Source organism: Lactuca saligna, chromosome 8 (assembly GCF_052625555.1).
Source record: "Lactuca saligna cultivar CGN05327 chromosome 8, ASM5262555v1, whole genome shotgun sequence".
In the NCBI taxonomy this organism is placed as follows: Eukaryota; Viridiplantae; Streptophyta; class Magnoliopsida; order Asterales; family Asteraceae; genus Lactuca; species Lactuca saligna.
Window position 1 is genome coordinate 224,519,584 of NC_136424.1, and position 26,496 is coordinate 224,546,079.

Here is a 26,496-nt window from a genome sequence, read left to right on the forward strand (position 1 = left end):
ATAATTTGTATAACATACTTAAATTATTAATTTAAATATAACATTACAATGTCAACTTAAATATAAATTTTAGTTTAACTTAAACAACCCAAAGAATATTTTGTAAATAGTTAAAAGTGATAAATTGTAGTGTCTTTCTAATAATGATTATAAGTTGGTTAATAAGGTTAAATAAATACCAAACTTAAAGTGTAATTATAAATAAACTAAATTTCAATTTTAAAATAATATCTTTACTTCTACTTATAATGTAACGCCCCAAAAATACGAGCCAGAAAATTTCATTTTTGAAAACATATACTTAGCAAAAACATTCGAATTAAAACGTTTACTGATCATAACATTTTATAAAGATATCACATGTCTGGAAAACATTTCATAAAACATAATAATGTCAGAGTACAAATCCCCAGGAAGATCTCAGGATGCGGAATATGAAACATGTGTGTGATGGGCCGCTACCGCACCAGCTCCTTCCCCTTCGAAGAAGAGGTACCTGAAACCAAAACTGAAAACTGTAAGCACGAAGCTTAGTGAGTTCCCCCATCATACCGCATACCATACAATCACATATCATGCATATTGCCAGGCATTTCTGGGGTGCCCGACCTACCCGGTACGGCCATTCTGGGGTGCCGACCTACCCGTGTGAAGCCGTTCTGGGGTGCTGACTACCCATGTCAAGCCATTCTGAGGTGCTGACTACCCTTCGGTACTGACAACCGAACCTCGGGGACTATTTCACCCCCTACTGCTACTATCACATATATCATAACATAACATATTATCAGACATATTTGGGGTGCCTGAACTACCCTTCGGTCCTAGCAACCGAACTTGGGGATTAGTCCCCTCCTACTACCTCTATCGCATATAACATAACAAGCCAGCATGCAAACATATAATCACATACTGTCAGACGTATCTGGGGTGTCTGACTACCCTTCGGTCCTAACAACCGAACTCTACTACTATCACATATAACATATCATGCTGGTATATAACATATCAGGTAGTAGAAAACCTATATGATATCACAAAGACAATCATCTATCATACATCTCCTACTGATGGGCCGGCATTGTGACCTTATATATCATGATGGTATATAACATATCAGGTAGTAGCTACTGAACTGATCGGAAACTGACTGGCTACTGCTGCTGCTGCTGCTCCAGACGTCCTCCGGCTATAAATCCCACAAAACGATCAGTCAAACACTACTAGATGTTCTTAGGGTAAAATAACCCTTTTACCCTCGACCAGGTTGAAATCCAAGTCAAAGTCAACTTCCAGTTGACTGGACTCGCTGAGTTCACGAGCAACTCGCCGAGTCCTTCCCTTACTAATCCGGTCCCACTCACCAAGTCCCTCTCCCCACTCACTGAGTCACCCTTGACTTACCACTCGGGACTATGGGGCCGACTTGAGTACCGACTCGCCGAGTTTAAAGAATAACTCGGCGAGCTCCAGGCAATCTTCATAGGACTCGCCGAGTTGTTCATCCAACTCGCCGAGTCTAAGACCATCTTCATAGAACTCGCCGAGTACCACTTTGGGACTCGCCGAGTTCCTCGACCCATTTCCCAAATAGGCCAGATCTGAAACATGCAATGCTTCAACACCACAGATCTATGGTCCTAGGGCATGTTTACCACGTAAAGTTGCAAACTTTACGTGCATGCATGGCCCAATGAGCTCAAACATGCAATTCCAAGCTCTTTAAGAGGTCCTACACTCAATAGGGACCTCAATCACCTCAACCACAGAGACTTTATGCCACTAGGATGTCTTAAAGGTCCAAATCCGAAGTCCTTGCAGAACATTAACCATAAACACATAGAGATTTAGGTTCTTAGGGCTTAAAACCTCTTTTTAGGGACAACAAAGGGGGTTCAATGAACTAAAGGTCAAGGTAGGAACTTTTCTACCTGAATAGAATCCCTTCACAGAGTATATTCCGGATCTTCTTTCCTTCTTGCACTCTTCAACCTTCTCCTTCTTCTCCCAAGCTCCAAACCACCTTCAAAATGCTAAAAATCACCCACAAGGACACAAAGGGGGCTAGGGTTTCGTTCTACAGATCTCTGGGAGTGCTAGGGGTTGTGGAGGCTGGGTTAGATCGTTTAAATAGGGTGTAAACACCCGGGTTAGGGTTTTAGTCCAGACAGGGTCTACTCGCTGAGTCCCACGACCCTACTCGCCGAGTAGCCAGAGTTGATCCCGTGACTAGACCTGCTTCTACTCGGCGAGTTAGTCCTTCAACTCGCCGAGTCCAAGGTTAAAATGCAATACATAAAGAGAGTTAATTATCAAGAATACATACCAGGAACCAGGTGCTACATATAAAGTTATATCTTTAACTTTTAACATATTATACTTAGTTTATTACATTTAATATGATGTTAAATATAAACCATTATCAATTTAAAGTTACAATTTTTGAACAATTTGGACAAAATACTTAAATTGTGAACATAAATATAACATTACAATGTCAACTTTAATATAAATTTCAGTTCCACTTAAAAAGCTAAATAATATTTTGTAAATAGTTAAAAGTGATAAATTATAGTGATAAATGCAAAAACTAAACTATAATCTCAATTTAACTAAAATATTTCCTAATGATATTTAAGTAGCTTAAAATAACTTACAATAATAATAGTGAAAAATAACTCAATATAAATGATTATATTGTTACCTTTAAAATCAAAAAATAATGTTTGATGTTTTAAATAATTATAATGATAAAAATTAAAATATTAAGCAAATAAATTTTAAAAAATTAGTTAACAATAACAACAACTATAAATAATATTAAACCACAAATTATATTTAATTTTATTTATGTGTAACTCGCGGGTAAAAGTCATATAATTCAAAATAATCAATATATTATATCAATGTAATATACGAATTATTATATCAAATTTAACAGCAACGTTATTGTTATATTTAAAAAAAATATATATTTGTAAATACTTCAACTATATAGGTGTTTCTGCGCATTACAATGTCAACTTAAATATAAATTTCAGTTCCAATAAAAAAAACCAAAGAATATTTTGTAAATATTTAACAGTGATAAATTATAGTGATAAATGCACACATAAAAATAATAAATAAAAAAAAACTAAATTGTAATCTCAATTTTACTCAAAATATTTTCTAAATGTATTTTTATAATCATTAAAAGTTTCCAAATAAGTAGCTTAAAATAAGTTATAATAACAATAGTTAAAAATAATTATATATAAATAATTATATTGTTACATTTAAAATCAAAAAATAAAGTTTGATGTTTTAAATAATTATAATGATAGAAATTAAAACATTAAGCAAATATGTTTAAAAAACTAAATAAATAACAATAACAATAACTATAAATAACATTAAACTGTATATTATATTTAATTTTATTTTATTTATGTGTAATTTGCGGGTAAAAATCATTCAAACGATTGAGATTATGATGTTATAATAAATGTATATATTATCATATAATTAAAAAAATCAATATATTATATCAATTTAGTATAAAAATTATTATATCAAATTTAACAACAACGTTATTGTTATATTTAAAAAAAAACATATATTTGTAAAAACTTCAACTATATAAGTGTTTCTGCGCAACGCGCATGCATTGGCCTAGTATGTATATATATATATATATATATATATATATATATATATATATATATATATATATATAGTCATGACTTTTGTTCGTTGATTTGTAACGACGTTGAGATGCGCATATGTAGGTAGAAGTTATTCCTATGATAGACAATTTTCTTGCTTATGAACAATTTAACTAGATAACGTGAAGAAATATGGTACATGTGGCCGGTTGAAGGGAGTAGGGACAAGCATACTAGCGATACAAACAATGCGTATAATTGAAGATGCCAATTAGGTTTTCTGAAGATGCCAATTAGGTTTTCTGAAAAAAAACACCGAGAAGACACCAGACTGGAAACAACAAAGCTCATAAACCCAAGCTATATAGTATATATCTATCCATTTACGTGGTAAATATAATTGCTGTTAGAAAACCTGAACCAAGTGGTGACGATGTATTCTTTTACACTTGCAATACTCTTAATTCTTACTGGAATCTTGTTTTGGCAATGGTTCTCGGCTCATCCCAGCCGCAAGAAACTGCCACCAGGCCCTATGCCCTTGCCAGTCATTGGAAGCCTCCACTTACTAGGAAACCTCCCTCATCGAGCCCTTCACAAGCTCTCTCAAAAGTATGGTCCTATCATGTCCATCCGCCTTGGGTCTATCCAATTTGTAATAGTCTCTTCCCCTGAAGCCGCCAAGCTCTTCCTCGGAACCCATGATGCCATTTTTGCTTCGCGTCCTAAAATTGAAGCCGCAAAATACCTTTCCTATGGCAGCAGGGGAATGACGTTTTCAGAGTACGGACCATACTGGCGGAGTGTAAGAAAGTTTTGTACAATTGAACTGCTGAGTACTACCAAAATTAATGGTTTTGCAAGGATGAGAAGGGAAGAGATTAGACTGATGGTAGATGAGATGAGGGTTGCGTCAATAACGCATAAGGTGGTGAACTTAACTGAGATTGTAGGCACGTTGATTGAAGGCATGACGTGTACGATGATCTTTGGTAAGAAAAATGATGATAGGTTTATTTTCAAGAAGCTAGTTGATGAAAGCATGGAAGCAACAGGTGCCTTCAATTTGGCGGACTATGTGCCGATGTTAGCTCCGTTTGACCTTCAGGTAATAACATCATCTTCCCCTCAACTTTTTCCATGGGTTTAATTTTGGATACCAATATAGAAAAGTTTTATAACACATCAATATATATTATAAAGACAAAATTATTCGGTTGGCCTAGGTGTTTCGCCAAAACAAGATGATCCTATACAACTATCTAAACCATTATGCACTTGGTCCTGGTGGTTTTTTCCTTTAGGCATCCACAATCCAATTAATTTAATAGTCCAACAAATTGTTATATATATATATATATATATATATATATATATATATATATATATATATATATATATATATATATATATATATATATATATATATATATATATATATCAATTTTTTTCTTGAGTGCACCAATTCTACAAAGTTCAATGAAATATATTTAAATATTTATTCAAGTATTAGAAAAAAAAATTATCATTAAACTCTAAATCTACTGAATACTAATATGACATTTCACAATGATAGAGTTTCATCCATTAAATACAAAATAAGTTTGTTACCTCGTTAAACTCTCCATTAAATTCTTCATTGTGAATGCTCTTAGATCATCTCCAACTCACTTCCATTTTTTCCCATAAAAATGAAGTAAAAAATGAGGTAAATAATGTTTCATCTCCAACTATACTTTATTTTTTACCCCATTTTTACCCCAAAAAGTATATTCCTAGTATATTCTATTTTTCCAACTTATATAGATTGTCAATTATATCCCTTCTACTAATTTGGTTGTAACAAATATATAATCTATATTTTTTTCATTACAATACTATTAAATAAATAAGATTATATTTATAACACATAATTATAAGCTTTTGTAAAATACGTTATCGTATTTTAAAATTTCAATATGTATTTAATTTTTCATATGAATTTGATAAACAAAAAATAAACTTTATATTTATAATTAATTAATATAACTTAATACATAATACAATATTATAAGTATTAAATAATACATTTAAATTATAATTAGTAGATAAAATAAACTAATAATATATAAATATATAAAAAGAAGGACTAAAACTGACAACTAAAAGTTCATCTTCATTTTAGGGGAAATGAATAGTATAACACCAACTATGGTGTTATACTATTCATTCCCTCCAAAATGGGAGAATAAATGAGGTAGGGTTGGAGAGAAATAGGGGAAAAAATAGAAGAAAAGTTGGAAATGAGAGTGGGTTTTGAGATGCTCTTAGACATGTAAAATAATCTTTATACCCTTTTTTAATTAATTATTTTATTTTTTTATTGTAACTGATTTTTAATTTATAAAGTAAAACAAAACCATCAAACCCCATATCCGAATGAAACCTTATTAAATTACAATATTCATCTTACGTCACCGGTGGTCAGTGCCCGTCATCTTTACAGTCAATGACACCATCGTTAGTTGTCATCTTCATCAGCATACCCACCGATACTATTTCTTCCCATCTAAAACTATCCCTGATGCGTCCACTTTCTCACTAAAACCATCTACGAAGTTAGTATGTGTTTCCAGCATTGCCTTTTTCTCTCTAAAACCATCTTCGGCGCCACCTCTTTCTCTTTAAACGCATGTCTAACAGTAGATTTGTGTTTCCTAAAAGGTGGTTTAGGCTTAGGGTGGACAAAATTGTGCCTAAGATTCTTCTTTTCTTAGCTAGAGATATGGATATATAACAATTGTTGAAGGTGATGGTGGTAACGGTTAAAAGCACCGGTTGTAAAGGTGGTGGTGAGTATAGTAGCAATCATGGGGTGGTTGAAGATGGTGGTGGTAATGACTGTTGTTGAAGGTGGAGCCGGTTGTGGCTAGTTCTTTAAAGACTATAGAGAGATCAAGAAATAAGATGGTGGCTTTTTTGTACTTTCTTATAAAATAACTATTTTCAAATTAAAAAATGAAATAAAAATTTATAAAAAAGAAAATCAAATTTGTGTATAATAGTAATTTTAGAGCAATTTTAAAAAGAAATGAAATAACAAGGACTGACAACGCAATAAAATGAAACCACAAGAACCAAGTGCATTGTTCTTTAGATAATTATACTAAACCAACTTGTTTTGGCAAATTACATGGACTAACTACATAATTTTGTCTATTATAAGTTAGTATTTGTGATTTTTTTTTTTTTGCATTAAGTTTTGTAGAGTTCAATGCATTATAAGAAAAAATTGATATAGTTGTATGAAATATACAACGATTATATGTCAATCCATTGAACTTTATGAAGTTCACTCCTTTAAGGTTACCCTGCTCAGTAATAAAGTCAAACATTGTCTTGCCTACTAAAAAAAACATGGCTTTAAATGTTAAAGGCTCTACATCTATAAAAAAATCTAGGGAATAAGACTTGTTAAGGTAATTAACTTTTCAGGTTGTTCACATATAGGTAACTATCTTTTTTTGTACACATCTAGGTAAGAAACTTTTTGGAACTGTTCACATATGACCATTATGACCTGCTGTAGCAGGTTACATCCAGCTACAGTAGGTCATAATGGTTATATGTGAACAATTTCATCAAGTTCGTTACCTAGATGTGTACAAAAAAAATAGTTACCTAAATATGAACAAAACCAAAAGTAAGAGTAAATTACGTGAATAGTCCCTATGGTTTGGGGGAATTTTTGCATTTGGTCTCTAACTTATTTTTTTAACTCGGATGGTCCCTACTGTTTATTTTTGTTGCGCTCTTAGTCCATGTCTTACTTAAAAAGACTATTATGCTCTTATTAATTTCTTTTTTTAATTAATTTTCTTATTTATGTTTTTTTAAAATGTTTAAAAAAATTAATAGACCTCACATATATGTATCTCTTCACCGTAAACCTGAAACCACATTTGAGAAATTTAATTTGGGTCCCACCGGTCACCATCTCATCTCGCATCCTATTCAACCTCTATTTTCTTTCAATCTTTAGTGACATGGAAGTCTTCACCATTTTTTTTTGTCCTTCAACTCTGGCGACCAAACACCATAACTCACTGTCTCTTCACTTTATTGGGTTGTGGTGTTGGTTCGCTGGAGTTGAAGGACCGAAAAAGAATATATGGTGAATACTTCGTTGTCATTAAAGATGGAAAAGAAATAGAAGTTGAAGATGATGAAAGATGGGATGGTGAGGAGATACAGATATGTGAGGTCTATTAGTTTTTTTTAAACATATAACAAAAATACATAAATAAATAAAAATAATTAAAAAAAATTAAATTAATAAGGACACACTAATCTTTTTAGGTAAGACATGGACCAAACGCAACAAAATAAAACAGTAAGGACCATCCGAATTAAAAAAATAAGTTAGGGATCAAACGCATAAATTCCCCCAAACCACAAGGACCATTCGTGTAATTTACTCTTACTTTTGGTTTTGTTCATATTTGAGTAACTAGTTTTCTTTTGTACACATCTAGGTAACGAACTTGTTGAAAGTGTTCACATGTAACCATTATGACCTACTGTAGCCGGATGTAACCTACTACAGCAGGTCATAATGGTCATATGTGAACAATTTCGAAAAGTTTGTTACCTAGATGTGTACAAAAAAAAAGATAGTTACCTACATATGAACAAACCGAAAACTTAATTACCTTAATTAGTCTTATTCCCAAAAATCTACAACATTATGATCGTAGTTATCAGTTAAATGACACTAAAAAAAGAATTATAATGTTGTTTTAGATTGTAAGGAGTTGTGTCATAGTTGTGACTCCATATTTTATGTGTCACATAAACTCCACCTCAATGTCACCTTAATTTTACCAAACCTTCATTATATCTTGCCACACACAAGAGAGGGTTACCATGGCATGTCAGTTTATTTTTTTAACTGGGTGAATGTTGCACAATAAATAAATTACATAGTTAAAATACTAAATTTAAATGCTATTCAAAATAACTTGAGTATGTTCGGTTCATAGGATGTTTTATGTTGTAAGTAGAAATGAACTCATAATTATTTTAATATGGGTCAAAATGAAACATATCATATATATAACTAATACGTTAATAAGAATTTAAATACAAAAAATAGTTAACTAAAAATACAGTGGAAATTCGATTCAAAATAATGGTTTTTCGTCTTAAATCATGTATTATTAACTATTCTATGGTTAATTAATAAAATATTAACTTATTAGGCTAACATTAAAATATAAGGAAACATAGCTACACTAACAAGCTAAAAATCTAAAACGTAAGAGAAAATAAATATGATAATACAATACTAATTTTAGTTATAAGAAACATATTAAAAAGAGCTAAAATATATGAATTTCATTAGGTATCTAGCATTCCTAAATTTGAAAATATTATTCATAAAGTTTAACATTAAATTTAATTTAAATCAAATTAAATTTAATTTAAATCAAAATTTTAACTAATATTGAATTGAATAACAAAAACAAAGTAAAACTTCAAAGATCTAAACTAAAAGTAGAAACATAAGCAATACTAACAATGTTTCTTATATATGTCAAATATTTACAATCTACACCTATATAATTACTTTTTAGATATCATAAGGGTTAATACGATCAGATATGATGTCAATTATTTACTCTTAAATTATAATACGAATGTTAAATGCTTAAAAAAACTTGAAACATTAAACGGAAATAAAAGTAGTTAAACTTAAATCCTAAATAGTCATTAACTTTTTGATCTTCAAAAAACTTCAAATATTACATAAAACATATATACTGTATCGATCATCAATCAAATACAAATCAAACTCAAACTATAGATAACCTTTCTTAGGGAAGTTTCCTTTAAAAAAAAATAAACTAATTTGTACAAATTTATATCTTTCAGTGTGACATATATCCCTTTCTCGTTTTCTCCTACATTATAAAACGTGCACCATTAATATTGATCTTTATATATCTTCAGATCTTATTTCGTCATCTTGTTCTAAAAACCCTAGAAACTTACTATCACTCTTTGAACTATATATAACTCTATACCAGGTAACTAATAATCATAAAGTACCATAAGTTTAAAAAAAATATTTGGATGGTTGCTTAATTTGTTGAGTTGTAATATTAAATTAATGGGCAATTACTCAATTTAAAACCATTATTAAAAAGAATTTGAAATACAGGAGAGCTTCAAAATAATATGGTAAAAGCAAATTGGCCTACTTTATAATAAATATTAAGCAAATCTCTATGCCATTACATAGTAAAACAATTATAATGGTTAAAATATGTTAAAATTTACGATTTTTCTATGTTTTTTTTTTTTTTTCCAGCATGTTCCATATTGTTATCAATAACTTTTATAAACAAGTATTTGCCAATAAAAATGAGCAAAACAAGTATTTGCCATGGCGCGCCTTGGCGCCCGCCATGACGCGCCTTTTAGAACACTGCATATATCACCGCTTTAAGGTTTTCCTCCTAAAAAAGTATTGGGTTTTTTTTAGTATATGTCGATGTTTCTTAGGATCTCCAAAGGCTTATTCTACATCCTTCATATATCTCTTTTGAGCTTTCTTATTTTTTCCGTCTAGTATCATTAGACAAGAAAATGATTTAACAAATATATCATACTAAGGATAATTCTCATTAACAAGATAATAAATGCACTTGTATGACGCTCCATGCATTTGAAGGGAAGAATCTGGTATACATTCGTCGTAGATGTCGTAGAGTAGTGATAACCTATTAAGAATGTTGATGTCATTAAGCGGACCTGGAGAACCAAAGAAAGCATGCTAGATCTAGTGATCATGTGAGGCTACTGCTTCAAGTATGGTCATCGGGTGACCATGATCACCATATGTATGTATTGATCTTGATGTACGGTAGGGTGATTTCCCATGGCTAATGCAGAAATTATGATGTGCTTCACTATATGTTGTTCTTTACATTTACTCTTCCCCACAAATGTCTATTGGTTGTGTCACTATATGTATGCATTGATCATGGTACACGGTAGGGTGATTTCCCCATGGCTAATGCGAAAATTATGATGTGTTTTACTGTCTGTTGTTGTTTACATTTACTCTTCCCCAAATATAAATGATTGATATTGGTCATGATAATGACGAGGAATTTCGAGGAGCTGGTTTTGTTGAAAATAATCAAGTTTTAGGCTATCCCTAGGGTGCCATAATATGTCAAAGAGAATGGAAGGCATAACAAAGAAATGAAAAACATTCTAAATTGCACTACAAATCGACAAAACCCATATTTTCTTTTAAAAGCCGTAGGTTCATTTTTATTTTAGAATAAGTTTTTTCACTTTGATTTTAGAAAAAAAAAAAAACAACGTTCTATAAGGCACATCAAATCGAGGCTACACCGACTTGAAAACCTTCATGGCAGTGAAGTTAGACATGGAGATGGCCAATGCACGCTTTGTTTTTTCAGATTGGACATGAAACATATTGAGTTCTTTGTTATCTTTTTGTTATTAGGTATTGATATAACTCTCTAAAAACTTATTATATTTAATATAACCATATAAATATGTGATTTTTATGTATAATTATGTGATTCCTTTTTTATGCATACAAAATAGTTCGCTCGAGTCATTTTACATTTCAAGCCTCTTTACTAGTATTAATAAAAGAATAAACAAAAAGCATGTATTTCATAAGTATATATAGACATGATTTTCTTTGAGTTCTTTGTCTAGAGAAATCTAACAGAAAGTCTCCCTTTCTCGTGTTTCGAATTTACAGGGCTTGACTAAACGCTTTAGGGCATTAAATAAGGAGATTGATGAATTGTTCGAGAAATTAATTAGTGAGCATGAAGAACGTAGTCTTATCGGTTCTCAAAAGCCTGATGAAATGGATTTCATTGATGTATTATTGTCACTAAAGGGCCAATATTCAAACACCCATGACGAGTTGTCTTATACAATTGATAGGTCTAGCATGAAGGCCATTTTACTAGATATGGTAGCGGGCGCCATTGACACTGCAAAAACATCCATTGAATGGATTTTAGCTACACTTATCAAGCACCCTAGAGTGATGAAGGAGCTCCAAAAAGAGTTAACGGTTGTGATCGGAGATGCACGAGTGGTTGAAGAAACAGATTTGACAAAGTTAAGCTACTTACACATGGTAATTAAAGAGACATTTCGACTTTATCCCGTTGCTCCATTTATGATTCCTCATGAATCAATGGAGGACATTGTTATCAATGGCTACAATATTCCTAAGAAGACACGAGTTCTTATAAATTACTGGGCATTTGGACGTGACCCAAAAGTTTGGTCTGAAAACTGGGAGGAATTTCTTCCAGAAAGGTTTCTTGATAGAGATATTGATTTTCGTGGACCTGATTGTCAGCTAATACAATTTGGCATAGGAAGAAGAGGATGTCCAGGAATGAATTTGGGGTTGCTGAACATTGGCTTGGTGATTTCCAACATGATACATTGTTTTGATTGGGAGCTACCAGACGGCATGTCACCAAGTGACATGGATATGAAAGAAAAGTTTGGATTAACCATCCCTAGGGCGGAGCCTTTATTAGCCATTCCAACATACCGCACCTGAGGAGAGCGTCTCAGCTTTTGTTAAAGACATTTGACAAATATATTAAATGAAACACACAAAGCTTGAGCCTGTTTAAATATGAATAAATCATTTTTGTGATTTTTGTGATGTTGCATGTGTGTATATGTGGAGTTTGGTATTTGATATTACCTATGAAAAAAATCACATTTTAATGAATGTTTGGCTTCATGAGAGTACATGACAATTTTAGTATGTTTCTAAGTGACACCCTTGTTTGATTAATCATACGATTATGTAGTTTTCAAGAACAAAATTGCATTGTCTTATGGGTGTATTGAAAAGGTGGCATGGCATCACAATTGTATAGGTCGCATTTGGTTCGGCTGAGCGAACACATTTCACAAAACAAAGACAAGGATAAGATGCAAATAATCAATTACTCTTATAGCCACAAAAAACGACCGATTTAACTTGGGTTTCAATCTTGTGCGTTTAATTACTAAAATCGTACCAATCAATTTATGTTGAAGAAGACAAAGATATATTGCTGATAAATACATTTCTAATTTTAAAATGCATTGTTAAGATACACATAAGATTATAATAAAATCGATAAACTATGAACACGATAGATATCAAAAGGCTTGGAAGAAAGTGTATTTAATGAAAAGGAAAATGATTTACTAATCATTTTTGTTCAAATTTGGTTTTTTTAGGACATATACAGAGAGTTTTTTTTTTGTAAAAATGGGGTTCTTTTCCAAACTATTTGTAAAAATGGGCTGATTCAAAATGGTTTGTAAAAATAGGATTGTGGCCCCACTAGAAATTATACATAAGAGTTTCTAATTACATAAATGGCCCTTATTTAATATTAAATTTTTTTTGTTTTATATTATACAACTTTTCAACTATATATTTACCTTTTACATTCTATTTTTATTTTCTATCTTTACGAACTTTATACATAATATTTTATTTTATAATAAATGTATTATTAATTTAATATTTTTTAATTATAAATATATTATTAAATTATATATATAGATCTTACTAATTTATACAACTAAAAATACATCATTAACACCTTCAATCAATAACAAAATTACATATTACTAAAATTATATAAATAAAACATATATTTCACATCATATTTATAACATTAAGAAATCACATACCAATTCAACATTAAATTACAAAATCAAATAAACATAAACTTACAAGATCAATAAACTTGAAATTACTAAATCAATAAAATATATTGCTTACATCGTATTAAACCTTGTTTGAGAACTTGGACAATTTTTTCGATTATGACCTGGTTAGTGGCATAATCCGCATCTACGAGGTTCACCGGGATGATGCATGTCCATCTCGTTACATATTTAGTTGCATGCCTCCTAGCTCGAACAACAGAAATTTTTGAGTAATCTGCTTCAATCGCCCAATTCGAATCCAACCAATAATCAACATGGGGAAGTGGTGCAAAACCCACATTATATTGTAGTTTATAGGTAGTGCTAGTGTACACGTCATTTACAATTGAATTAGGATTATCCCCTCTATTTCGACAAACTGCAAGAGCATGCGAACATGGAAACCTTTCCATTTGCCACTTACCACAGGTGCATGTGTGATGAAAATAATGGCCAGTATGTGTAATTCTACCTGTTCCATTTATTTGTGGCCTAGTAATGATTATGTATACACCTTCATTGTAGTAAAGCTGAGATAAAGTATGACTTTGTGCGTGAGTGTCACATTTAAAAAAGAGACGCCACATACACTATGGTAGAGGTGTATTGTATTTCAATGCAACATCACTATGCTTTATGAAAAGTTGCACAGTTCTATTGAATGTAAGATCAATACATGCCTTAATCGGTAATTGTTTTGCTCCTCGCAATGCATTGTTGATACTCTCAGAGATATTCGTCATTAAGGAACCCTACCGATGATCTTTATCATATAAAAGACACCACTAACTTTTTTCGATTTGACTTAGATACTCCCAAGCTTCAACATTGATTTCTTTTATCGCTTTCATATACTTGATGAATTTTCTTTTTTGTGTGGTGCTATCATTAGACCAACATAATCTTTTAAGGCGCACGTTCTTGTACCTTTTCATAAGATTACTTCTGATGTGCCGGAGAAAAAAGTAATGGTATGCTAATGGCTCTTTCCATTCTGGTAAATTCGCCAATGCATGAATTATTCCTTGATGCCTGTCTAAAATAACACATCATTGTCTATTTTGAGCAACAAATTGTCTAAAATGAGCAAAAAACCAACACCAACTATGCACAGTCTCCTCATCAAAAATAACATAAGTAATTGGTAATATATGATTATTAGCATCTTTTGCAACAGCAACAAGCATTTTTCCTTTGTACGAACCCTTCAAATGAGTACCATCAATAGAAATAACAGGCTGACACAAATGAAATGTTGTAATGGTCGGTCCAAAAGCCCAAAAAATATATTTGAATGTTGCTACATGTGATGTGACATTTGGTTTATGAAGCCACATGACAACTATATTAGGGTTTGAATACTGCAAAGTTGCAGTATACTTGGGCAACTCAACAAGTTACTCTCCCAAGTTCCATAAATCTTCTTTATGGCTTTTCTCCTACCATGCCATGCCTTATAATAAGAAATATCAACATGCAAAATAGTTTTAATATCTGCTTGTATATGTTTGACTGGATAAGTAACATCTTTTTCAATTGAATGGACGTATGAAGCAATCATTGCAGAGTTCAAATTTTTGTTATCATTGCCAATACAAGATCCAAAACAATTATGTGCATCCACCCAACGTGTAATCTGCCACATTTTATGACTTTTCTTCTTAATTTCACAAATATATCATTGACAAGGTGGTGCATGGTGCATAGAACTACTGCTTTCTCCTTCATTTCCTACAGTCTTAAATTTTGCTACCCATTTGGTACTTTTACTTTCGTACACTTTAAACTCTCTATTTTGGTTGATAGACCAAAGTATTACTGTCTTTTTCACTTGCAACTTACTTTCAAATTGCATTCGTAGCCTAATTTTGTTTTCGGATTCCTTCCAAATAACTATATGAATGTTTTCCTTTAAGTCTTCTATATCATCAACCCCTATATTTCCAACATCATTCATAAAGTTCACAACTGGAGTGTCACTTGCATCATCAGAATCGACCCCAATATTGCTTAATGATTCACTACTACACTATGAGTTAGTCTCACCAAATCCAAAGTCGTTATTTGTATCACATATATTATCATTCGGCAAAGAAAATGGTGTTTGACAATTACAAAGGAGATCTACAAAACTAGTGTTTGTTGGTGGTGTTATTTGTTCTATGTCAACACAAAATTTGGCCACAATAACTTTCATCATTCTCATATAAATAATACATCATGTCTAAGGATGAATCATTTAAGAGGGGTTCCATGTTAGATCTCCCACAATATTGGTAACATAGTGAAAAATTCCACTTGTAGGCAGACTTTTCAACTCCAACATGTGTATAAATCAAATCTTTAAATTGTTCATACTGTATTTTGTGCCTAAGAATATTTGAAGCTGACAAAGTTGATTGGTCACCCTTGATCAATCCATTCCGACATTCAATATTACCACCCAATATAAAATAATCATAAAGGGACGACTTAAAGCTATAACAACGAATATAGGAGAATTTAACTACAAATAATAGGATAAATGACATAAATTATTATCTTAAATTTAATGGTGACATCATTTATATATGCAAGATATATATAAAAAATACATACCCTATGTTTGAGATAGAAATAGAACTGATAATACAAAGATGAGAAATGTATGAAAATTGAGGATGCAACTATGAGAAGAGAAAGTTTTGTAGGATTGATGAGAAAAACTCAATTCAGTAATGGGAGTTTATAACATCAAAAAGTAAATTATACCCTATTAAGAAGAATTGAAATGATAATTCATCCACAATAGAGTACCAAATGTACAATGATTATTTTGGATTATTCAATTATTTTGAAATTGCTTTTACAGGCACTGTTAGTGATTATAAAATTCATATATAAAATTTGTATATTTATTTATTTTATCTCTACATCTAATAATATCAATATAATTATTGAATATATATAATTTTAATAATATTTAATATTAATATTGATTAAAAGTTAAAGAAAATTATAAATCTTATAAATTATTAAGGTCTATATATAAAATTTAATAACATATTCATAATAAAAAATATTATTTATAAATCAAGGTGTAAAATTAAAATATAAAATATAAAAAAAACAAATGTATAACTGAAAATGATAATTAGATGAAACTTAAAGGATCATATATGTAACTTAAATATAAATTGTGTGGAAAGAAGTGGGGCCACAACCCCATTTTTACAAAAGAGTTTGAAAGAGCCACTTTCTTAGAAACAGACTTGAAAAGTGCCCATTTTTTACAAAAAACTCAGACATATAGACTTACCTAAAGTGCTTTAAAAGTAACTACATGGAATTAGTTGCACCTTTGGTGCTGAGGGTTTTTTTTTGTTATATGAGGGTGTAGTAAATGAGAGTTATAATGTGGCTGCAAATAGAGTAGAACCCACAAAAAATAATTAGAAAAAAAATAATTTTAATAAGTAGCAGAATATATAGAAACTCACCAACATATATGTTTCAGAAAATACATGATTTACTGAATCTGGATAATCCAGGATTTAGTTCCATCTATAGATTTTGGTCATTAATCCCTGTGCGACTTGGGTATAGCCTGTGTCCTTGGCAACCATGTAAATGTGGCCAAATTACCAATTTACCCTTGCATTCCATAAACCAAATTTCATAATACACGTCAACTTTAACGTGAGTTGAGTTGGAGAATAAAACAGGACAAATAGGTAAACGCATACTATCTTAATACATTAACACGAAATTTTTATATATTAACAAACTTATTACCCGTCCGTAATTTAGTTTGTTCGATCTCTTCCATCAATGTCATATCTTGAGGCATAACTAAAAAGAATTATGTAATAACATAGATGTAATTAAGTATATTCATGTTAATTTTACGTTACTTGTGATTATGAAATGATTATGAAAGATCATTTGAAAACACATATTATTATTATTATTATTATTATTATTATTATTATTATTATTATTATTATTATTAAGTTTGAAAATAGAAAGAAACACTTATTTGACTTGATGATAAAAATGATGTAAAAGTTAACACCTTCCGATTTTTGACGACTAACATGTCATCATGAAGTTGATGCTCTAAGTGTTCAAGCTCATTATAGGTCAATCCTTATATCTCCTTTCTCATCATCAACCTTCAAATATTGCAATTAAATAATTTTATTCAGAATATCGATAGGTTAAACTTCTCACTTTCGTTTCTGTCTACTTTGGATTTTGTTTTCTTATTTGGACATCATATTATGATTTAACACGTTTTATGTAATAAAGTAGTTAAAGTACATAACTATTAGAGTTTACGGTTCCTCCACTCCTTTAATTTTCTGTATCACATTCTGAACTGTTCTTATCACTTGTTTTCCCTGCAACACCAAGGACCAAAAACGTTAGCAACGTAAGCACAAAGACCCTATAAAAAAAACAACACAAAAAGAGTAATTTAGCCTTTTAATTGAGGTCTATAATCCCTCAACCCGATGAAATCCTATAAACCAGAGCATCTTTGTCACCCTGTAATTCCTCATCAACCACCATTCCAACTAAACAACCTAAAATGTTCTCCCCATCAACTCCCAATACATGCAACAAACTAATCAACAGAACATGTTCTCCTTTTTCCACGTCATCATTACGCAACCTGTCGCAACCGTCGGCCACCTTGGCGGCGCACATGTGAAGTTGTAAGAGACCACTTGTTTAAAAACTTCAACCATCACGGTTTGACCTGGTTGTGCAGCCCGAACGATTAAACCAGCTCCAACCGAGATCGCACTTTCACTCCATGGGATGCAACCACAATGTAGTTCATAAATTAAAAAAAAAAGATATACTTTATGAAGACAGGCTCGTATGTAGTAATATATACATCTGTCCCAACTCCTTTGACTCTCAAATTCACCACTATATATATATATATATATATATATATATATATATATATATATATATATATATATATATATATATATATATATATATATATATATATATATATATATATATATAGACAATATTTAAAAAACAATTTAATGGTGGATTGGATTATGAAATTATAAAAGATATCATCACTAAATTTTGTGCTTCTCTTCATTATCTTGCTTTAGAGATGACCTACAACAATAAAGGAATAAGAATTTATCAAAGGAATTACAATATGTTTGGTTCGTGTGTGTGTGTGTGTATATATATATATATATATATTATTTTTTGTAAATACACAAAATTGAAGTTTCATATATTTTACCAAAATAACTAGTTTGACTTGTTATATCAGCTTTTAAAGTATATAGTAAGGGTATTTTGGTCTTTCAATGAAAAGGCAGGATGGAATTGAATTCTTTCTATCCTCCCATGGAAATAATGAAATCCAAACACCAAAACTGAATAATTTTATATTTGTTATTAGTTATGAATATATGGGCTTATTAAGAGAAAAATAAAAAATAAAGATTTATTTTTTTATACCATTTGGGCAATAGCAGTTGTTATGACAGTTGACAAGTTTCTAAATTGGAGTTCAAGAGCCTCAAACACTGCTGGCTGCTCAGTCACTTGGATCAGATAAATAAAAACAAAAGATTTATTTTTCTTTTTAACATAAATAATAGGTATTTAAGATATTTGATCAATACTGGGGGATGGAAATTACAATATTTCCCTCAGTGCCTTGTTCTCTAGCAAGGTCATGTAAAAACCAAGTACCACTTCCATCACGCTTTCATCACGTGAAGGATCCACAAACACCTCCTGAACAAATAAATATCCAATAACAAATAAAAAATAATAATTAGATGCACAATTTATCTATCAATTTGGGATTAAACTGAAGTAGGATACAATTGTGTAATTGTAATAGCATGGAAGAAAAAAATAAAGCTGATGATCAAGAAGTTCATGACTATTGCTCACATCCTACAATTGAAATTTGAACTTTCTTATAGAGTGAAGAATGTATATTAAACAAACATAGACCTGAAAGGTAAATTACAAAACTAACCTCCAACCTAAGTGAGAAAGTAGTCGAAACTGCTCCACCAAACAATGATCTTTTTGGGAATTGTTCCATTGTTATGAGAAGCTGCAAAAAAATGACAAATTTGAGGCATAGAGCTCAAGTTTTGACTATTAATTTAAGATATTAGAATAGCCAAACAGGTTTAATGAAACTACATTGAAAAGGAATCATCATGTGTTGATTAATATTTTTTGAAACGTCACTGTAGTCATCCTCATCACTACTAGAAAACAGCCCTTTAATGACACACAAACAATGACACACAGTGATTTACGATACGCAAAAGTGTGTGCCCTAAAAATAATGTCATCTCTTCTAAAATTTGAAGGATAGAGGACAAGCATTTATGCGTGCCCTGAAATTAGTGTCATACAAGAAAAAAAAGAAATATGGAGGGCACCTATCATAAAAAGTGTGTCGTATAAAGGTGTCGCTTTATATTTTTTAAGAAGGAGTGTTCTCCGTATTTTTTTGGGAAATGAAATCCCAAATAAAATTAAACATCTCGCCTGCTACTCCTTCTTCTGCTTCTAAAATCCTTTGCTAAGAACCCTAAATTATTCATAACCATTTTCCATTCCCAAAAAAAGTTAAACATCCTGCCTACTACGACTCCCCAAATCACTCTAAATCATAAATCCCTAAATATTAAGAACCCTAATTTGTTCTTGACAAACGGTGCCTTAGATCAAAAACTGTGAATTCAACTTCGAATTAGTTTAGGTTCTCTCAATAAAGAACCTCCCCATTCTATAACTCAGAAAAAGCATCAATGCACGCATATTGCACCTATATCGGAGTCAGCCGTTCGTTATCTCATATGGTCATTATCACAACCTCAGGCTTTATAAATTCCTTCCGCAAGATATTTCTCGTAAATACTATCAATCCTAACCTTTCTCTCTATTCATGAGCCAATAATCCCCACAAAGAAAATCAACAACAAAGACCATCTGGTTTGATTTCTCCCTAAAACTGATACAACTTCTCCTAAATCTAACTTCACTCCACTCTTTGAGTTTGTTTTCTCGCTAATCGATGCATCCACCTTCTCGTCTCTACCCCTCCATTGGGTTTTCTCTAATCTCTCTCCTCCATAGATGAAGATTGTCGGAGATGTGAAGAGAGTAACCGAAGGAAACCCTAAAACTACTCTGATTGCACAAACACTTCTTCTCCTGCGACTTTAGGTAAGTCTCTCCTTGATATGTATAATTTCTTCTTTCATGTTTTCGCATCTTTAATATTTTAAACCTCTTTCTTGTTCTTCTTTCAGTATTAGTCTACCGTCTTCATCTTCGTGGAAACCCTAACGCCCTCAATCCGACTGGCAGTATCATCTCAGTCGACTCCCCAAGATCTACAAATGGTGCGTTTCTGTTTTATCTTTCCCTCTGAAACCCTATTTTAATCCTGGCAAAGGAAGAACTAAGCTAGGTATTGTTTCAATTTTTATTAACAAAATACTAATATTATTAACAAAAAGGACTTCGAATTCCACTTCCACTCATGGAGAAAGGGAATGGAAATCATGAAGAGGCAAGTAGCCCAGGTTGGGGTGCTTCATTTTTGGTGCAGACAGCTGAAGATGCTTCTGGAACTGCTGTTACTCCTCTTTCTCCTTCACCAATACATTCAGTGGTATTCTCATCAATAAGGATACAAGTCCTCTTCAAAAGCTTCGGAATCAAGTTTTCAGAGCACTTAAAGGTTTATCTCCTCCTTTTTAAGATAAAAGCACAACTTACAATCCAAAAGTATTAAGTAGCCAAAAACGTCAACATGCAAGCTTTTAGTTGGATGCCCTAGTATGTAAATATGTAATATCTTTATTTTTTTTTCTTTTTCTCTACTCCTATCTTTCATTCCTGAAACTTGAATTCTTGATGATGTTTTATCATTTCCAAAGCTTTTATCATCAAAGAATATTGAAAGAACCTTCTAGGCTATTAGAGAGCCTAATAGTGGTTTGATTGCATCCAAATTATGACATTTAGGCACTTTAGATGCAATATTTTGGTAGAAGATCTGAAGGTCCAGGAAGGCTTCAGTTTCATGTAGAACCAAATCTTGAGCCTCAGGTACTGGTCAAAACTCAAAACTTTGACTTTCTTCCATTGTTATGAAATATGATATGATGATTTCTTATGATTTTGCATTACTTTCAGGTTCTTTTTGTCTACCCTCCAGATAAAAAGGTTCCATTAAGGTCTAAAGATCTCCTTTCATTCTGCTTTCATGGTGGATTGGAGGTTATACACTTCATAATTATATAATCAAAACCATTTACTTTATTATGATTTCTGTAGTTTTTAACCTTGTTTGTTACTTTTATAATTTCTATAGTTTTTAACCTTGTTTGTTACTTTTCTTATATGATACTGACCAACTATTTATATCCAACTAGATCTTCAACTACTCAATTGATGCAAGTAACAAGTAACACATGTCAGACGTAGGTATGGTAACTGTGAGGATATAATATATAAGCTATTATAAATTTGAAAAAAAGTATGCTAAGTGTGAGGATATAATATATAAGCTATTATATAAGTTTTAACAAATTGGTAGTGTACTATCATTAGCTGGTTTATCTAATTATCTTGCTATTTTTTATAAACACGGGTGGGCTGTGAGCACTAGATTCCCAAAGGCATACGGATTTTAGTGTGTATATAATATAAGTTATAAAAAAAACCATGTAATGTTACTAGAAACATACACGGATACCAAGCAATGACATGAACTGAGAAACGAACTGAGGGTAAGCTAGACAGGCTGCTTCGGTTACAAGATTTCCATCCGTAAAGCAATGATCAATTGGGTCTGGTTCTAACCATGTTCCACCACCCAACACCACATTCAGTTTCACAGCCGGACATGCAGTACATTTCTTCCCCTTTTAAAGCCAACAGCAAAAAGTCAAAACAACTCATCATTGGTTGGTTACTCAAAGTAAAAAACCTATTATTTATAGTAAAAGGCAAAGTTGTTTCTTTTGTATAGATGAGAGATTGAAATTTATATAAAAATATTTCCATTACATTGAGAACACCAGTAGCCGATAGAATCTGTTGACCGTGGCAGATGGAAGTTATGGGCTTTCCAGCATCCATTAAATGTTTGACCAACTTAATAACATCTTGGTCTAGTGCCAAGTATTCTGGAGCTAGGCCTCCATGGATGACAAGATCATCATAACTTGAAGCATCTGTGTCTTTGAAATTTGTTGTTAGTTTGAAATCATGCCCCATTTTTTCACTGTATGTTTGGTCCCCCTCAAAATCATGGACAGCTGTAGAACACGTGTCACCTGCTGATTTGTTACGACAAATGGCATCTACGTGGCATTCAAGAGCTTGTAAGGACTGAAATGGAACAAATACTTCATAGTCTTCCATGTAATCCTGTATAACAAAAAAATAGTCAAAATTACTAATCATGAGACTAAAATGACCTCTTACCCTTCTATCTTCTGAATCTGAATAAAGTTTCTATGAACAAAGGTTGTTTCTTTTTACTGATGAGAGTAAATGACTGCTTTACCCTTCTCTCTGTTTGAAAAAAAATGTTGTATTAATAAAGACTTTATTTTTAGCCTTGTGTCTGTCTGAAACAAGTGTCGTATGAACCAAGGTTTTTTCTTCTTTTTACCGATGAGAACAAATGAGCATTTTACCCTCATATCTGATCAAGAAAAGTGTTGTGTGAACATAGACTGTTTCTCTTTATGAACGAAAGAGAGTAAATGATTGATTTAACTTTCTGTCTTAAAAGAAATGTTGTATAAACAAAGGCTGTATCGTATCTGTCAAAACAAAAACCCATATATAGATTAAAGGATTAAATCCTATACTCATTAAGTAAAAATGAAACAACACCTAAATCTTAAACCTAGACTTTGGGATTCGCCCATGTCCCTCCCACAAATTGAAAAGAATATAAAATATTGTAGCATTGCCAAATCAATTATTAAACAACTAAGTGAACCCAATGTCAACAGGTCAAAATTAATCTACCTTGATGTTAAAAATCATAATCAATAACCAATTATTTCTTTTATTTTCATTTTTTAGGGCTTACCTGTTGGATTAGATGTCTAAGCCCATAACTATTATTGGTATTGCAATTCACTGGAACAATTTATATGGATAGTCTTTTGAGAATAGTATGTTTATGATTTATATTAATATATTATAAGTTCTAATATATTAATATGGAATCATATTATTTAATTAGTATTGATCAAGAATTAATTTAGTGATCAAATTGGAACTAACTAAATATGGACTCTTATATATAGGATGGGCCAAGTTCATTTAGGTTGGGCTAAGCTTGCATGGATAGTCCATGGAGTTTTTAACCCATGGATCCTATGGAAATGAAAGGTCATGGGTATTAGGGTTTACATGAATGTAACCCTAATCCTCCATACTATATAAAGACATCTTTGGCACATGAATTGAGACTAGTGTGTGAGTAAACAAGAGTGAGCCAATTTATAGTGTGCTTACTATTCTCTCAAGTTTTCCCAAGGTGTTTTTGGTGATTTATGATTCCACTTGAGGCTTCCACACTATTGGGGCTATGCTCTTAAAGTTTAAGAATTCAAGCTACATCAAAAGGTATATTATCTAACTACGCTTTTGTAGTATAGTTGCTTCATATTATGCTAGTTAGGATGAAACCTTGGAATATTAAATATTTGCATGTATAATAGAGAAAACATAGATCCAAGGTTTATAGGGTTGCATGTACACCATAGGAGTGTTAGAATGCTCAAAACCCATAAGTGGTATCAGAGTTAGGTTTGTTTTCAATTATACTTGATGCTATTTGCAAGAAAAATCATTTTTTGGAATTTGCTAGTTCACCATGAGGTGGTGACTGTTCAGTGAAAAAAATTAGTTTTTTTTTTTTTTTTTTTTTTTTTTTTTTTTTTTTGGCCTGTTTTGGATTAGAATCATTACCACAAAGTGTTTTTCTTCATAAAACTTGATTTTAATGTTATGTTAATGTTTATTCTCATCCAAATAAATGATAATTGTCAAAGTTTCAAGACTTGTTTTAGTTTATGTGATTAGCTAAGTTCTTGAAAATTATTGATATGAATTATCTTCACTTATGAGTTTGATCTTGTTGATAAAAAAATCACATGATTATTGTGTTAATGGGTAATTTGATCTTATTGTTTTTTATGAACGCCATAAATTGTCCTCAAGTTATGGAAAATGAAGAGTTTTTTCTTTTAAAGTGTCATTAAAAGTCATAGGTTATGAAAATGGAAGAGTATCTAATTTTAATGTCATCATAAAATGTTTTTTATGTCTTCCATAACTTGTCCTCAAGTTATGGAACTTGAAAAGTTTTTCATAAAAACCCATATTAAACTCATAAGTTATGGAAACCAAAAGTTTTTGAATTGTTCAAAACTTGCACTCAAGTTTTGGAATTTCTAAAGTCTCACTCACAGTTTAATTCAAACCCCCTAAAATTTTAAAGTTAAAATTCAACCCTTATACTTTATAGCATTATAAGTTAATAATATATATATATATATATATATATATATATATATATATATGTATGTATGTATGTATGTATGTATAAGATCAAGTTGTTTTACCGTTAGTAGGTCTCATTCACAAAGCCGGTCTATAGGGGGGTATAAGGTTGTCGCCTATAAAATGGCAACTTAATGGGTGTCCACTCTCACCCACCGCTTCCTTGACTGGTGGAGGGTCGTTAACCAAACGGGTAAGACAGTGACTTTAATTCTCATTAAAAGTATAATGATTATTATAAAGTAACCAAATGTTTTATAAATTCCCAATATTAGTTACTTAAGGAAAATGTGAATTTGGTGCTAACCCATGAAATTAAACTTTGCACCTTGCTTAAGTTGTTAGTGGAGCGCGTGTGGTTAACCGACACGCTAACTGGGATTTAACAAGGTTGTGAAAGGGTGGCTTAAGGTTTATCATAGATCAGTGGAGCGATTAGGTGATAAAATCTAGAGTACCAAGTATATTTGCAAGGTTATTCACTCCTTGTTTATGATCCTTGATATCCCAGTCACAAACTTGAGAGGGCACAGTCGAGATTTAAACATGCCATTGAAAAGTTCAATGAATATTAAAAGATCTAGGAGTTTCAAACCAATTAAAACCTAATTCCTATTTCATTTTCCATGATGGAAATTGGTGAATCGTCATTCACCTACCTTCAAATATTTTATAGCTTGGATTATGGCATCCCTCTTCCAAGTTATAAAATATTGTGTTGGGTCCTAGCCTTAATATTTCATATTGGGTGTTCTATTAAGGACTTAAATCAACTAACTTGAATTTATTCTATTGTAGATGTATGGTTCAGACCACTATGATCTTCCCAAATCTCTTGGCACAAGCTTCCCTAATGAAGATGATGTCCCGTGATTGGATCATGGAAATCATTCTTCTCTTCCTCCACCTCCTCCATTTATTGTCCCTAACCCACAAGCTCGAAGACTTGAATGTTCAAGATCACTCAATCCCTACTTGCAATGAAACATAAAGACGGAAGACATGTGTGTACTCATATCTTAGAGATGAAGTCACACATTGACAGATTGAGAATGATGGGTGTCGTTGTTCCATGTAAGTTGGATATTGATTGGCTTCTTAAGTCACTTCTTGAGTCGTATGGTGAGTTCATTAAGGACTACTACGTGGTAGATCACAACATGACCCTTATTGATCTTAGCTATTTGCTTGTTGCTGCTGAATCAGAAATATTTTGGCGCATTGGTAAAGTAAATTTGGGTGGAAGGTCTATTTCTCAAAATTCAATGGATATTGAAAATGGTAACGTTAGAAGTCTAGAAAAGTTTTTTCTTCCCAATGGAAAGGGATCGACCTTGGTCAACCCGGTTGACCAAAAGGTTAAGTGAAAGGCTAAGTCTGTGATAGTCTTGTGTACCATTCCCAAAGAGTCTGTATGTTTAATTGTCGAGAGAAGGGGAATTGGTTATGAAGCTGCCCTAGCTACCTAAAAGATCTG

At 31.8% G+C, this 26,496-nt stretch overlaps 2 protein-coding genes across 2 annotated transcripts; one reads left to right on the plus strand and one right to left on the minus strand.

Annotated features, from left to right (window-relative positions):
- The first annotated feature begins 4,080 nt into the window (after positions 1-4,080).
- Positions 4,081-12,264, plus strand: LOC145011787 (cytochrome P450 CYP736A12-like). The gene is made up of 2 exons (XM_078970523.1): positions 4,081-4,755; positions 11,437-12,264. The coding sequence occupies exons 1-2, from the start codon at positions 4,081-4,083 to the stop codon at positions 12,262-12,264; spliced, it is 1,503 nt and encodes a 500-aa protein (XP_078826649.1).
- A 9,901-nt stretch (positions 12,265-22,165) lies between these two features.
- Positions 22,166-23,140, minus strand: LOC145010523 (protein DJ-1 homolog D-like). The gene is made up of 4 exons (XM_078969053.1): positions 23,110-23,140; positions 23,002-23,009; positions 22,500-22,862; positions 22,166-22,354 (listed from the first exon to the last, which is right to left on the minus strand). The coding sequence occupies exons 1-4, from the start codon at positions 23,138-23,140 to the stop codon at positions 22,166-22,168; spliced, it is 591 nt and encodes a 196-aa protein (XP_078825179.1).
- Positions 23,141-26,496: the final 3,356 nt, after the last annotated feature.

Bases quoted from the DNA above. Each gene is read 5' to 3' on its own strand.
- LOC145011787 (XM_078970523.1), top strand. From the start codon at position 4,081: ATGTATTCTTTTACACTTGCAATACTCTTAATTCTTACTGGAATCTTG. The intron at 4,756-11,436 runs GTAATAACATCA...TCGAATTTACAG, and splicing joins TAGCTCCGTTTGACCTTCAG to GGCTTGACTAAACGCTTTAG.
- LOC145010523 (XM_078969053.1), bottom strand. From the start codon at position 23,140: ATGAGGGTAAAATGCTCATTTGTTCTCATCG. The intron at 22,355-22,499 runs GTAATGGAAATA...TGGCTTTAAAAG, and splicing joins CGGCTACTGGTGTTCTCAAT to GGGAAGAAATGTACTGCATG.